Source organism: Magnolia sinica, chromosome 9 (genome assembly GCF_029962835.1).
Source record: "Magnolia sinica isolate HGM2019 chromosome 9, MsV1, whole genome shotgun sequence".
NCBI classification, from domain to species: domain Eukaryota; kingdom Viridiplantae; phylum Streptophyta; class Magnoliopsida; order Magnoliales; family Magnoliaceae; genus Magnolia; species Magnolia sinica.
Genome location: NC_080581.1, coordinates 19,299,899 through 19,314,174, shown reverse-complemented (window position 1 = coordinate 19,314,174; position 14,276 = coordinate 19,299,899). Strand labels below are relative to the sequence as shown.

Genomic DNA, 14,276 nt, shown 5'->3' with positions numbered 1-14,276 from the left:
TCCCCAGGTATACTGACGTAGCAGTACACGAAGATAATGTGCGTCGGGGTAAATTCGTCTCATCATCAGGACAGCTGTCGCCATTGCAGAGAGGAAGTGCGCTACGTGGCAGAGGCAGGGAAAGTCCATCAGGTCAGGCGTCATGACATCACCGATAGGGATGTCGACATCGGCAGGGATGTCAACACCTCTCTCCCTCCTAGCGACACGTGGTGTTACCCGGAGGGTCCTTCGCTCACTCGGACAACGGATAAGACCCCCTCCCCCTCGCGTGACACGTCTTTTTCTCACGCTCTCAAAGCGTCGGAGCCACATGTCATTCTCTCCCATAGTTAGGACGGATGAAACGCATCGGGAGGCTTGGCTTGCCATCTGTTTGGCTGGGGCTGCTGCTAGGCAAGAGACTTTTCCTTCGGAAGTCCCGAACCAGTGTCGGTTGAATCTGAACCTTCCTTTAAGGGCAGATTTAAATCCGGATCGTTCTGGTTGTCCTGAAACAACGCGTCTGGACTCTTCCTTCTCAGCTGTCGATACTCGTCTTAGAGAGCCTTTGGAAGAAATCTGTCCTAAACGCCAGGGTGCAGAAGATTTCACGACGAATGGCTCTTTTCGATTCCGACCTTTCGGTTCACCAACTGCTAGCGATGGAGGGTGGAAATATAGAGGATCATCGCACTATCTCTTCCTGCTCAGAGCTCGTCAAGACGCTGAGCTGCAGCTCTCCTTGCTCGGCTCTTCATTCCGAGACTATGTCAGACTCAGCCTGTTAGCTCTCTTTCAGGTATCATTGAAGTTGAACCCCTGCAGATCAGGATGGGATCCCCGACTCCAGTAGCTGAGAAATTAATGCTCTCGGAGGAGCAGAGGGTGAAGCTAGCGGACTCTATTCAAGCTAAGAGGTGGATAAGGGAAGCTCTGGGCCGCATGGGTAGATCCTTGGGGCTTTCTTTCGGAGACCACCTTGAGGATTTTATTGCTTTATTCCACTGTATCAAGATGCGAGGGTGCCCCTTGAAAGGCTCCAAATCTCCTAAAAGTCATACTCCGAAGTCAGGCAAAAATAGAGAACTTCAGAGCCTCCTATCTAGCTCCTTCAGCTGCACCGAGATTACGTTGGGTAGGCCCGGAGGAGGGCGACGGGGAAGGTCGGTTTCCTAGATGATAATCTTGTCTTGGAATGTCAGAGGGGTGGGGTCTAAGAAGAAGAGGAGCCTCATCAAGAATTATATTGGTAGAAGTAAAGTCGACATTATCTGTCTTCAGGAAACCAAAGTTCAGGACTTCAACATCTATCTCATGGGTTCTCTCTGGAAGGAATCTGATGCGAAATGGGTGTCGTTAAATGCTTCTGGCAGTTCGGGGGGTGTTCTGGTGGCTTGGAAGTCGTCTCAATGGTCTTTGGAGAGTAGCTGGGTTGGCATTTTTTCAGTCTCGGTTATTCTCAAACAGGTTGGTTCAAATCTGTCCTGTCTATTTTGTTCAGTGAATGGCCCCAACCATGAAGAGCATAGGTCCGCCTTTTGGGAGGAACTCACCTCTGTCAAGGAAAGTTTTGACGGACCCTATTGTTTCTGCGTCGACTTCAACATCACTAGATATGCTGAAGAGAAATCCAAGCCTGGCAGAGTTTCTTCTACAATGCATTCATTCTCCAGATGGATTGAGTCTCAGGCCTTGGTGGACCCTCCTCTGATTGGGTCTAGATTCACCTGGTCCAACCAGAGGGAGGCCCCTTCCTTAGCGTGCTTGGATAGATTTTTGCTGTCAGGGGAGTGGACTGAAGAATTTCCCCTCTTTTCTCAAATGGCGCTACCTCGCCCAACGTCAGACCATAGTCCTATTATTCTCTCTATGGAGTAGGATAATTAGGGGCCAAAACCATTCAGATTTGACGTTTCTTGGTTACAGATAAAGGGCTTTTCGCAGCTTATCTCCGAGTGGTGGAAGGGGTTCAAGATTGAGGGTTGTGCCAGGTACAAACTGAGTAAGAAATTCATTTTGCTGAAGGAAAAGATCAAAGAGTGGAAGAAAGTGGAGCTTCAGAGCAAGAAGGAAGAAACGGAGGCCATTCTGCTTGAGATCCAATCCATCGATAATGCGTCCGAAAGTATGGTTGCTGATAGCTCTAACAGGGCCAGACATGCAAAGCTCATTCAGGAGTATTCAGCAAGGGTGTGCAAAGATGAGATATCGTGGAGGCAAAAAGCGAGAAGTAAGTGGATTAAGGTGATAAAAATACGAAGTTTTTTCACTATTTGGCTAGTGCGCGTGCTAGACAAAATAAGATCTCTTCTCTGATGGTCAGTGGAGAAAGGATTGAAGACAAAGACAGAATCGAAGAGGAGGCCATTTCTTTCTTTTCTAATTTGCTTCAGTCTGAAGGGTGGGCCAAACCGACTCTTGACCTTCTTTCCTTCAGCGTATTTCCGAGTTGGAAGCGGAGTCCCTCGAGCTGGAGTTTTCAGTTGAAGAGGTCAAGAGGGTTGTTCAGACGTTGGGGGGTGATAAGGCCCCCGGGCCTGATGGCTTTCCGATTTCCTTTTTTCAACACTTTTGGGAGGTTCTAAAGGAGGATCTGATGGCTTTCTTCAAGGAGTTTTTCAATAATGGTAAGCTGTCTAGATCGTTGGGGGCCACTTTTATCGCGCTTATTCCTAAATCTCGTGGTGCGGTTTCACTGCAAGACTTTAGGCCGATCAGCCTCCTGGGGAGGGCCCTATAAAATTCTGGCCAGAATCTTGGCTTCTCGTCTGAAGGGTGTTCTAGACAAAGTTATATCTCATAACCAAAGCGCTTTCATTCCAGGAAGACAAATCATCGATAGTGCCCTTATTGCGGCTGAATGTCTCCACTCTAGTCATATTTCAGGTAAGAACGGTCTTTTATGCAAGCTTGATTTAGAGAAGACCTATGATCGGGTCGATTTGCAGTTTCTTTTGTATATGCTTCACAGGTTGGGTTTTGGGTCGAAGTGGATATCCTGGATTAAGGAATGAATTGGGTCAGCCTATTTCTCGATTATCCTCATTGGGTCCCCAAAAGGTTTCTTCAAGAGCTCGAGGGGTCTTCGGCAAGGTGACCCTCTCTCCCCCTTTCTCTTCTTGATTGTGGGAGAGGCACTCTCAAGTATGCTAGGAAAAGGCCAGGTTGAAGGTATCATTGGTGGGTTTAAGGTGAAAGGCATGGATTCCCCTATCTCCCACATCCAATTTGCAGACAATACCCTTTTATTTTGTGAGGCAGATGTTTCGAAAGTCAGCAATCTCCGCACCTCCATCCGTTGTTTTGAAGCGGTTTCAGGTCTGAAAGTGAATTTATCTAAATCTAGGATGATTGGGGTTAACTTGGATGTCTCTGAAGTTAAAGAGTTTGCTGATTTTTTTGGTTGTGACACGGGTACTCTTCCGACAACTTTTGTTGGTCTCCCGCTTTGCGTCGGTAAGCCTCTGGCGGCCTTGTGGGACAAAGTTATAACAAGGTTTGAATCCTACTTAGCCAGGTGGAAATGCAGATACTTATCGTTAGGTGGGCGTCTCACCTTGATAAAAGCGGCTCTCTCTTATCTCCTCTTATATTTCATGTCTCTTTTTAAATGCCCGGCTAAGATTATAGAGATCCTAGAAAAGCTGAGATAGGATTTTCTTTGACATGGGATGGAGGGAAAGAAGAAATTCCATCTACTTGATTGGAAAGAGGTGTCAGCAATATCAAGAAGGGGGAGCGGGTGTTAGAAATCTAAAAGTGATGAATCGTGCATTGTTAGGCAAGTGGTGGTGGAGTGATGCAGGACATGAAAATTAAATATGATATGCGAGATTTCAGGCTTAAGATCACCTTAGTTCAAAAACAATTACACAAATTCCATATCCCACATGAAAGTCCAAACATTCAATTAAGGGGAATCTATGCGGGTCCAGGCCTACACATAATAGGGCTGAATCAATAAAAATTATGAACCAAACGATACTCAAAAATAAGAAATAATCATCCACGCATGCATAGTAATCAGTCCCTAATCCAAGGGATTCAGAAATTCCAATTCGGGGAACCCTAGGGTAAGAAAATTGGCAAATAACTTAGGGAAAACGTAATCTAGGGCTAGGGTTCATGAAAAAACGGCTATGAGAGGATAAAAACCTGAGCCAAAAGACGATCCCGCTTGTGGACAGCAACAATGGCCCAGACAGACATGCGTGTGATCCTGGCCGCACGTGTGTGGGGCCCACTATTCAGAAAAAGGCCACCTTGGCCCTGGTCGATCAGGGATGGTCTCCAAAACCCCCAAATCTCAGCTCGATCAGATGTACGGTTTGTGCGTGGTGCTCCGCCGAAGTTTCAGCTCGCCTGCGGGCCGAAATCTGGAAACCTGCTGTAATGAAGAAATCTGATGCAACAAAAGGACGAAATTCGAAGTACGGATGGTGGGGGAAGATGGAAAAAAAAGATGATGAAGGATGAGGGTGAATCGGGATCGATGTGGCTTCGCACCACACTAGTTAGCCCTTCGAAAAGGGCGGGCTTCGCACCCACTTTTGAATTCTTCCACAACTCAAAAAGAGAACAGAAAAATAAAGCAGGAACTTTTTTTATTAACTTCAATGAATCAAAAGAATAACAAGGGGTGCCTATTTATAGGGAAAATCCTATACCCCAAAACTCGCACCATGTGCGCAACCTATTACTTGGCGATGAAGTAAACTAAAATAAAAACCAAACAAAGAAATCTAAAGCGTTCACAATGTTCTAAATAATAACAATAAGCAAAACCTAAAATATGAAATCAATCCAACGAGTGGGCCACGATCATGAGATCCCATGATGGACTTTTCTTGATTATCGAGCCCAATCTTTTGAATCAAACTTCGTCTTCTAGGTAGGAAGCCATCCCTGGACGTCATCATCGAGACAGATCGATGGTGGGGCCCTCCTACTCCGTGCGTACGTGCGTAGGTGAGACGGCGTGCATGCGCGTATGCACGAGATGTCCCCATCAATTCTCTTCGACTGCGAAGATTTCGCCACTGGCGAAATAAAACTCCTGAACCACTCCAGGACGTCAAAATCAAGTCTCTGAAGCTCCCCCGCAGTGAGCCACGTGCTGTCTGAAGCTGGGCATGACTTCCACTTGACCAGGTACTTCTAAAACTTGTCATCTGACGTTAAAACTATATGATGGTCCAGGATATCCTTTATTTCCTCTCTGGGTGTGTGAAGGTTAGATATAGGAGGAAGTAACTGAGAAGAAATGTCAGGAAGAATAGGTATGGGAGGGAGAGCCTGAGAAAATGGGTTGGGACGAGTACGTATAAGAGGTAGAGGCTGGGAAAATGGGTCGGGACGGGTAGGTATGGGACGTAGAGGCTGGGAAAATGGGTCGGGAAGGGTATGTATAGGACGTAGAAGCCGAGAAGATGGGTCGGGACAGGTAGGTATGGGAGGTAGAGGCTGGGAAAATGGGTCGGGACAGATAGGTATGAGAGGTAGAGGTTGAAAAAATGGGTCGGGAGGGGTAGATATGGGACGTAGTAACTGGGAAGATGGGTCGGGACGGATAGGTATAGGAGGTAGAGGCTGGGAAAATGGGTCGGGAGAGGGCCATGGATCAATGGAAAGGTCTGATGAATCAAAATGGTTAGGCGAAAGGCTAGACAATGCATCAATGGCCCCTTGAAATGCGACTAGATCCTCCACATTGAATGTGGAACTAATTCCCATGGAGGGTGAAAGATTTGCCACATACGCATTGAGACCGTTTCGTTTTATAATTTTGACGGGTCCAGCACTACGCGTGTGTAACTTATGAACGGCCCCCGAAGGATACCCGCTCGGGCCTGATGCGAACCATCACAGAGTCCCTTACATTGAATTTTTTAAAACATTTATGCTGGTCTGTAGAAAATTTGTAATGTTCATTACTAGTAGTGATCTTCTGCCTGATTTCTTGATGCCATGAATGAATGTGATGCACAAAAGACTCTGCAGGCTCTGACAGCCTATGGGACAGTGACATAGGGACAAGATCAATAGGTTTCTCAGGTTTATAACCAGTAACGACTTCATAAGGACTGAGACCTGTGGACCTATCGACGGAACTATTAAACGCAAACTCGGCTGTAGGTATTACGGTGTCCCATGTTCTGGTGTGCTCTACATCCCTCCTAGGGGGAGACTCATCCGGCAGATCATCAAAAAAGACATTACGAAACTCATCTAATACCGAAATGGCCTCAGTGGGTAACTCTATACTAGCCTCTAGGGCACTCTCTCTAGCCACAAGGTCATACGTGTTGTGCCACTCAAAATAGTGGTCTTGATGCCCATTGGGGTGGGTGCACGGGTGCATGCCCATGACTGATTCCTTGGCCACCTCCATTCATTGGTCTATCCTCCTGGCCACCTGCCTGAGATTGGACATCTACCCCAATGCTGGGATTTGTCCTGGTGGAGGCCTTTAGTTGGGTAATGCGCGCATCAAATTGATCAAAGCGTTGGTCTATATATTGTTCATAGCACTTACCCAAATACTCGATTTGCTGGGACAACTTGTTCATTGACTCTAGCAGTTGCTCCATGTTTAGTGTAGGGTGCAAGCCAAAACCATGACCCGTACGTGTGGGCATACACTGGCTAACTCAACCTAAGGACTTTCTATGACAACTATATGCATCTAAAAACTAAATGACCCTACGAGACTCTATATGAAGGAGACTACACACCGTTACAAAAATTCAGCTATATATATTAGGGACTATTATTTTCTAGCAGCTATATATGATGGACTGGATGCATGAATGACTCAAACAACTAAAGCCTAAATATGTGGTGAATTCCCCTACAAGAACCCTAGGCTCTGATACCAAATTTGATGCAGGACATGAAAATTAAATATGATATGCGAGATTTGCTTAAGATCACGTTAGTTCAGAAACAATTACACAAATTCCATATCCCACATGAAAGTCCCAACATTCAATTAAGGGGAATCTATGCGGGTCCAGGCCTACACATGATAGGACTGGATCAATAAAATTATGCACCAAATGATACTCAAAGATAAGAAATAATCATCCACGCATGCATAATAATCAGTCCCTAATCCAAGGGATTCAAAAATTCCAATTCGGGGAACCCTAGGGTAAGAAAATTGACAAATAACTTGAAAAAAACGTAATCTAGGGCTAGGATTCATGAAAAAACGGCTATGAGAGGATAAAAGAGGATAAAAACCTGAGCTAAAAGACGATCCCGCATGTGGACAGCAACAATGGCCCAGACGAATGTGCGTGGGATCCCGGCCGCACGTGTGTGGGGCCCACTATTCAGAAAAAGGCCACCTTAGCCCTGGTCGGTCAGGGATGGTCTCCAAAACCCCCAAATCTCAGCTCGATCCGATGTACGGTTTGTGCGTGGTGCTCCGCCGAAGTTTCAGCTAGCCTACGGGCCGAAATCTGGAAACCTGCTGTAATGAAGAAATCTGATGCAACAAAAGGATGAATTCGAAGTACGGATGATGGGGGAAGATGGAAAAAAAAAAAGATGATGGAGGATGGGGGTGAATCGGGATCGATGTGGCTCTACACCACCGTAGTTAGCCCTTCAAAAAGGGCGGGCTTCGCACCCACTTTTGAATTCTTCCACAACTCACGAAGAGAGCAAAAAAATAAAGTAGGGATTTTTTTTATTAACTTCAATGAATCAAAAGAACTACAAGGGATGCCTATTTATAGAAAAAATCTTATACCCCAAAACTCGCACCATGTGCGCAACTTATTACTTGGCGATGAAGTAAACTAAAATAAAAACCAAACAGAGAAATCTAAAGCGTTCACAATGTTCTAAATAATAACAATAAGCAAAACCTAAAATATGAAATCAATCCGAAGAGTAGGCCACATCATGAGATCCCATGATGGGCTTTTCTTGATTATCGGGTCCAATCTTTTGAACCAAACTTCGTCTTCTAGGTAGGAGGCCCTCCCTGGACGTCATCATCGAGACAGATCGATGGTGGGGCCCTCCTACTCCGTGCGTAGGTGAGGCGGCGTGCGTGCGCGTATGCGTGAGATGTCCCCATCATGGAGACTCGAGACTGTAGAGGGGGCGTTATGGAACAAGCTCATCAAGAGCAAATACGGTCGCTCGGCTGATGGGAGGTGGTCCAAGGAAGCTTCTTCCTATAGAGCCTCGTCTTTGTGAAGACGGGTGCTGAGATCTGGCAAGGAAGTTTCTAGCAGGATCGGCCACTCTATTGGCAAAGGTGACAAGATCAGATTTTGGGAAGACATTTGGGTCAGCTCTTCGACGTTGAGGGAGGATTTCCCTTCCATCTATCGCCTGGCTCCCAACCGTCTCATTTTGGTTGCAGATTGTTTTTCGATGCATGGTAATGAAGTCATCTGGCACCCCCCTTGTAGAAGAAATCTCCACGACTAGGAAATAGACGATTATGTGGCCCTTCTTCAACGTATCGACAAAGGGAACCTCAATACTATTCATGAAGACAGGCTGATTTGGCGCCCGGATAAGAAGGGTCTTTTCTCAGTTAAGTCCCTCTATTTGTGCATAGGCAGAATTTCAGCAAGATTGGATGAGGTTACAACAGCGAAAGTTTGGAAGTACAAAGTGCCTCCTAAGATTTCGGCTTTCGATTGGCTTGTAGGGAGAAGGAAAGTCCTTACGGTGGATAACCTTAGGAAAAGGGGAATGATTATCCCAAACATATGCCTTTGTTGCCTGGCTAATGAAGAATCGACCAATCATTTGTTCATCCATTGCCCATTTTTCCAGCATGTTTGGTCAATTTTTCTTTCTTCCTTCTCGGTTACCTGGGCTTTTCCGCGTTCTACGAACCATCTGCTTGCAGCCTGGCATGGTGTGGCTTTGGGAAAGGAGATTGATGTGGTTTAGAGAATGTCTATTATAGCCGTTTGGTGGGCTATCTGGGAAGAAAGAAATAATAGATGTTTTCGTGACATGTCGAACTCCGTGGAAGTAATAGTTACAAGGGTGCATCTTCTCTCGTTTGAATGGGCTTCCAAGGTTGTTAATCTTTCCTCTTGTAATTTTTCCCTTTTTGGCTAGTAGAGTGGTCTGCTACCTCAGCGGGTCCTCTTCTCTATTCTGTTTTGCTTCCTTTGCTCTTAATGAATTTCGCAGTTATCTCTATAATTAAAAAAAAAAAATTGCTAAGAAACGTGTGGGCCTTAGGCCCATTCCCAACCGTTAACAATAATATTCATCTGGAAGCGATTGCTAGGATCTCCCACTTCATGATGTCATCACCTTCCTTTGCCTTCCTTGTAGTTGGTCAATGATCTTAGCTCCTGAAGCTCTTTGAACCTTTAGGATTCAAACTCGCGAGAGAAACCACAAGCTTTGATCAGTTCCTTTTGGCATCTTTGTGAGAATAACCCAAAAATTTTGCTTGTCCTCAGCATCGGCCCCCAACTGCCTGCTCAACTTGTTTAGATTTCTTCTAACCCAACAGAATTCCTGAGGATCATCTCCCCCTTCTACGGCCCTCTCCTCACTTAAGTTTATTGCCACTAAAGCTTCTTTTGGCTCCTTTTTGCTGACCCAGGTGCACTCACAACCCCTCTTTAAAACATCAAGGACAACAACAAGGCCAGCCATCTCACCTCTGCCATTTCTCTCTCCCTACCAGAAGCCACGAAGGAAGGTCTAGCTTCCAAGGTGCGTCCAGTGATCTTGGGTTGCGTTATTGGAGCAAGAGCATCTCCTTCCTCCTCTCTGATGTAGCACCCTCTCAAACCAATCCCCACAAACCTTCCTTCATCTACCCATGTTTGCTTCCAGCAAGAAAATCCCAACCTACTACACCTCTATCATTGTTTCCTCTCTCCTTACATGTAAGAGGGCTGCAAATCACCTACATCTCTATGATAGCCATCTGTCCCCGATCCTTTTGCACCTTTAATGCCTCAGCCTACGCCCTTTCCACCCATCTTTGACCTTTTTCGACAAATGTAGAGGTTCAACGTTTTCTTTTCTTTTCTTTTTTCTTCTTATTTTTCACCTATGATTTACTTGTAGTTGTACTGATGAGGACTTTCACACACCATCCTAGAGGAGGAGCGTTGAGCCAGTCTCCTTATGACTAGACGACCATTACATGGGGCCCACTTGGCCCAATTCACATTCCTAGCCACGTTGAAGACCCCATGTGCATCTTTGAAGACCTTACACTGGGAAGATGCACGTGGGCTACATATAGGAGCTTGATGGACACATTGGACCATTGGATTGGGTGGACACGATGATCGGACCGTTGGATCATCATCATCAAACATCTTGATCGTAGACCCCCATTGGCCACGAAATAGTTTAATTGTTTAGATTGTTTACATACTTGTTATTTTTGGTATACCTTATATTTGTGTTGAGATTGGAGAGTTAGGAACAATTTTTAATTTATTGTCTTTATGTTGAGAATCTTATCTGAGGGCATCTTTTTGTAAAAGGTCTTTTCTTATACTATAAAAGAGAAAGATGGGTGTGTGAAGCCCTACTGCCATTATTTTGGGGAAAAAAAAAAATTTTAAAAAGCTTTATGCTTTCTCTTTTTCATGTGATTTAAAAAATACTCCATGTGATTTGGAGCTTGTGTGTAGTATGATTCCATTCCCCATTCAACGGAGGTGTGAGACTTCCATCTATCATCTTCTTTCTCTCTTCATTTCTATTCAAAAGAGGTATTTTCCCAAAAACTCTATCTCTCTTCTTCCCTACCTTTCCAAAACCATCCAAATTATCGTTTTCTTCAACTTTTCATCATTCAACTTCAACCCCAACCAAAATCAACTATTGAAGACCCAAAAACCCTAGCCAACGACCCACATATACGAGTCCCTAGGCTAACCGTATGGACAATCGCTCAATCATTTGATTTCTCCTTACTTCCCCCGTCAAAACCCCCTGATGCCCTATCCATAACCCTACCCTAAACCCTAAATCCTCAATTTCCTATTTTCCCTATTTCTAAATTTATAAATAAATAAATAAATAAAAAATAAAAAACCCTAATTCCAAAATCCCCAATTCTCATGAACCCTAATTTTTCAAATTCCAGATTTTCCCCTTCCTAACCCTAATCATAAAACCTACAAATTTGTCCCTTGAATGTGAAACATGCCTATGCTAAATTGGAAATTCTATCCTTCCATCGGGCCTAAATTTAATTGATTTATGTGATTTTTTAGCATGCGGGCGTGTGATTTAGGTTAAATCAGATTTTATTTCCTATTATTTACTCTTAATTACTTGGTGGATTAGCATCTTTTGTTAATTGTTTTATGGACATTTCATAATCTCCACGTTGCATGCTAGCATTAAATCATGTGCCCTGCATCATGTACTTCATTGGTTAAAGGTTTACGGTTATCATATTGGTAGGATTTTTTTGCCGCAATCCAACTACATAGGGGCCCATCAGATAAACAACCCGAATATGCTAACAATGGACCCAAGTTACAATGAAACAAACTCAAGTCGCCAATGATAATATAAATATCATGAGATTAAGTATCATACAATTCCTCCATCAAATAATACCTCTTTCAATAACACCTTGTCCATTCCAATATCCTCACATTTTACATTTTCTAATACAAATTCTTCCCACCATATTGTTCTTTAAAAAATTATTTTTAAAAAAAACATGGGAGCCCAATGGGCCCATCTAAGATGGGCAAAGATCATTGGGCATGAGGAGTTTGGACTCTGGAGATTGCACCAGACCAGAAAATAACCATGACTGGATGATCACAACCATATGATTAGGGCATTAAAAATGGATGGCGGCTGCAAAATCGGTGCTACCATCCACTTTGCAGGTCCTTTTATTAATGCCTGTGATCATCCAATTAGGGTGATTTTCAGACCATGTGCAATCCACAATAAACCACCCAAACCCAATGGTCCATTCCGGACAAAGGTAGTGCATTTGGACCCCACATAGATATGCACCATAAAAAAGATACAGAAGAATCCGCACCACATCATCGCTGCCAAAATCACATATGATCCAAAAAACGCAAAATTTCCTGACTTTTGATGTGCTTACAGTTCAAACACACGAAGAGTGTTATCCTCAGAGTTCGTAAGAAAACACGAACCGTCAGGAGACCTGCACCAGCAATACCAATTATGGTTGTCAGTGAGATGGACCAGCACAAAGGCCCATCAGGGGCCCAAGTGTCATGGAGCTGGGCTTCATGCCATGTTGAGCCCATAGGACTGAGGCTTAGGCTTAGGTATGGATATGATCAGGGCCTGGTATACATTCTGATCATATGATCTAAAATATATCAACGGTTGGGACCCATCTGATAAATGGATGGTCAGGAAGAAACGGCCCGGCTCATGCCCAAGTCTAGGTCCAATTACAACTGCCATGGACTGGACTCCATAAGATTGGGCTTGGCCTAAGCCCCACCCTGAACCCAGCCCATTGGCAACCAAGTTATCAATCCAAAATATCAACAATCCCAAATAGTCAGGAGGCCAATTCCTCTACAAGTCCGGGCTGAGTGTTGGGGCCCACTGTGGTGTTTGTATTGAATCCAACCTGTCCAGCAACGTCACCCAACCATGAAAGTTGGACGCTCCAAAAAGCAGGCCATTGCAACCATCGTGTTGTCCAACACATGAATTTGGAGGGGGTTCTTTTATGTGGTTGTCCATTGTTCTCTATGGTGTGGCCCTCCTAATGATTGGATAGGACTGATTTTTAAGCCATCTCATCAGGACATGGATTGCCTGTGACACCCTATTGAGGGAAGTTCCTGAAATCAGAAGCTAGGCAGTGCCCACCATGATATTTCTGAGAAATCCACTCTGTCCATCCATTTTGCTGGATCATGTTAGGCCATGAGCCCAAAAATGAGGCTGATCCAAAACTCATGTGAGTTGCGCGATAGGAAACAGCGAGAATTTAATGTCCACCGTTGAAACATTGGTGGGGCCACAGAAGTTTTGAAACAGGCTAATGTGTTTGTGTTTTCAGTTCGTCCCATTAGGAATGACCTTATGAACTGTTTGAATGGCATATAAACATCACGGTGGACCACAGGGAAGTTTCAACATTAGGCATTTCCCTACCCACTTTTTCCTGTCATGCAGCCCGCTTGAGTTTTGGATATGCCTCATTTCCAGGCTCATGTCCTAACATGAGCTGGCAAAACAGATGTATGGGGTGAATTTCTCACGAGCATCACGGTGGGCCCCACGGTGTCACAGGCAATCCACGTCCATCTCATCATCACAGTGGGGCTCACTTAATGCAAGGTTGGATGGCATCCACGCAATACAATGGCCCCCACACATGCAATATTGCAAAAGCAGGTGTATGAATAGGTGAATGTGAGTAGATTTTTACACTCGTGTGAATAACTTGTAGAAGTAGGTAGTAGCAGAGCGCGTCTCAATAGTCAGATACAAGAATTGAGACATGAGAGGACTGGAATATTACCATTTCACCCCCTTCTGGAAATTGTTAGGGTTGGAACTGTTTCTGAACTGGTGGCAGAAATGGTAAATTCTTTGGGGAGCAAGGTCAAATTGAAGCTGAGGCCAGGAGAATCCATCGCCGCCGTCCGGTGCTTCAGCGATTTCGGCGTCGGGATTTGGGTTATCGGTTTCTTCTACTGCTTCTTCTCCCATTGATTCTGGTGGAGAGATGGAACGAGAAATTGCGAGATTTTGATTGATATTATATGAGAAGTAGAAATGAGGAGATTTTGCTGAGAGAAGAGGCTGGCAGTGGCAGAGAAGCTAGTAGACGAAAATCTCGCGAGCTTTTGGGGCTTTTCGTCTTGAGAGAGAGTGAGGCTGCTGGCATTTGAGAGAGCCTGGCGCCAAAAAAGAAGTGAGGGGGTTTTAGGCTTTCAGCTATGGGCAATTGATACTCTGGCAGCATATGACTCTTGATATGCAGGCGCTCAGAAATCGTACGTGTCATACATTGATTGAAATTTAACCGACGTATTCGTGAAACCAGCTGTGGCTAAGTCAAAAACTCCAAAATCAGATTAGTTGAAGAGTCCTGACCTTTGATTCGTTAACACTTGTTTGTGGAAATAACCGCTGGATATTTTTCATTTTTAACCGTCCAACAGGTGTACACGAATCCAGCCACTGGACAGTCAAAAAAGGAGTTTGGTTCATGATAAACCTAAACTGGACCCATGAATTGGACGGTTTGTGTTGATTACCTTTCATGCCACGTGTTTACACCCGTTTCCAATACCACTAACGTG

The 14,276-nt window shown here is 44.6% G+C and overlaps 1 protein-coding gene across 6 annotated transcripts in view; it reads right to left on the bottom strand.

Moving 5' to 3' along the window:
- LOC131257018 (uncharacterized) overlaps nucleotides 1-13,891 on the bottom strand; it is a 79,453-nt gene extending 65,562 nt beyond the window's left edge. For 4 of the 6 annotated variants that reach the window (XR_009177050.1, XR_009177049.1, XM_058258178.1 and 1 more), the window contains exons 1-2: nucleotides 13,490-13,891; nucleotides 12,083-12,145 (exon numbers count right to left, since the gene is read on the bottom strand). Coding sequence is in view for 4 of the 6 variants with exons in the window: in XM_058258178.1 (XP_058114161.1) it covers nucleotides 12,083-12,145; nucleotides 13,490-13,680 (254 nt within the window). In the remaining 2 variants the exon portion in view is untranslated. The remainder of the gene's footprint in view (nucleotides 1-12,082; nucleotides 12,146-13,489) is intronic. The other 2 variants (XM_058258180.1, XM_058258181.1) reach the window with 1 other exon arrangement.
- Nucleotides 13,892-14,276: the final 385 nt, after the last annotated feature.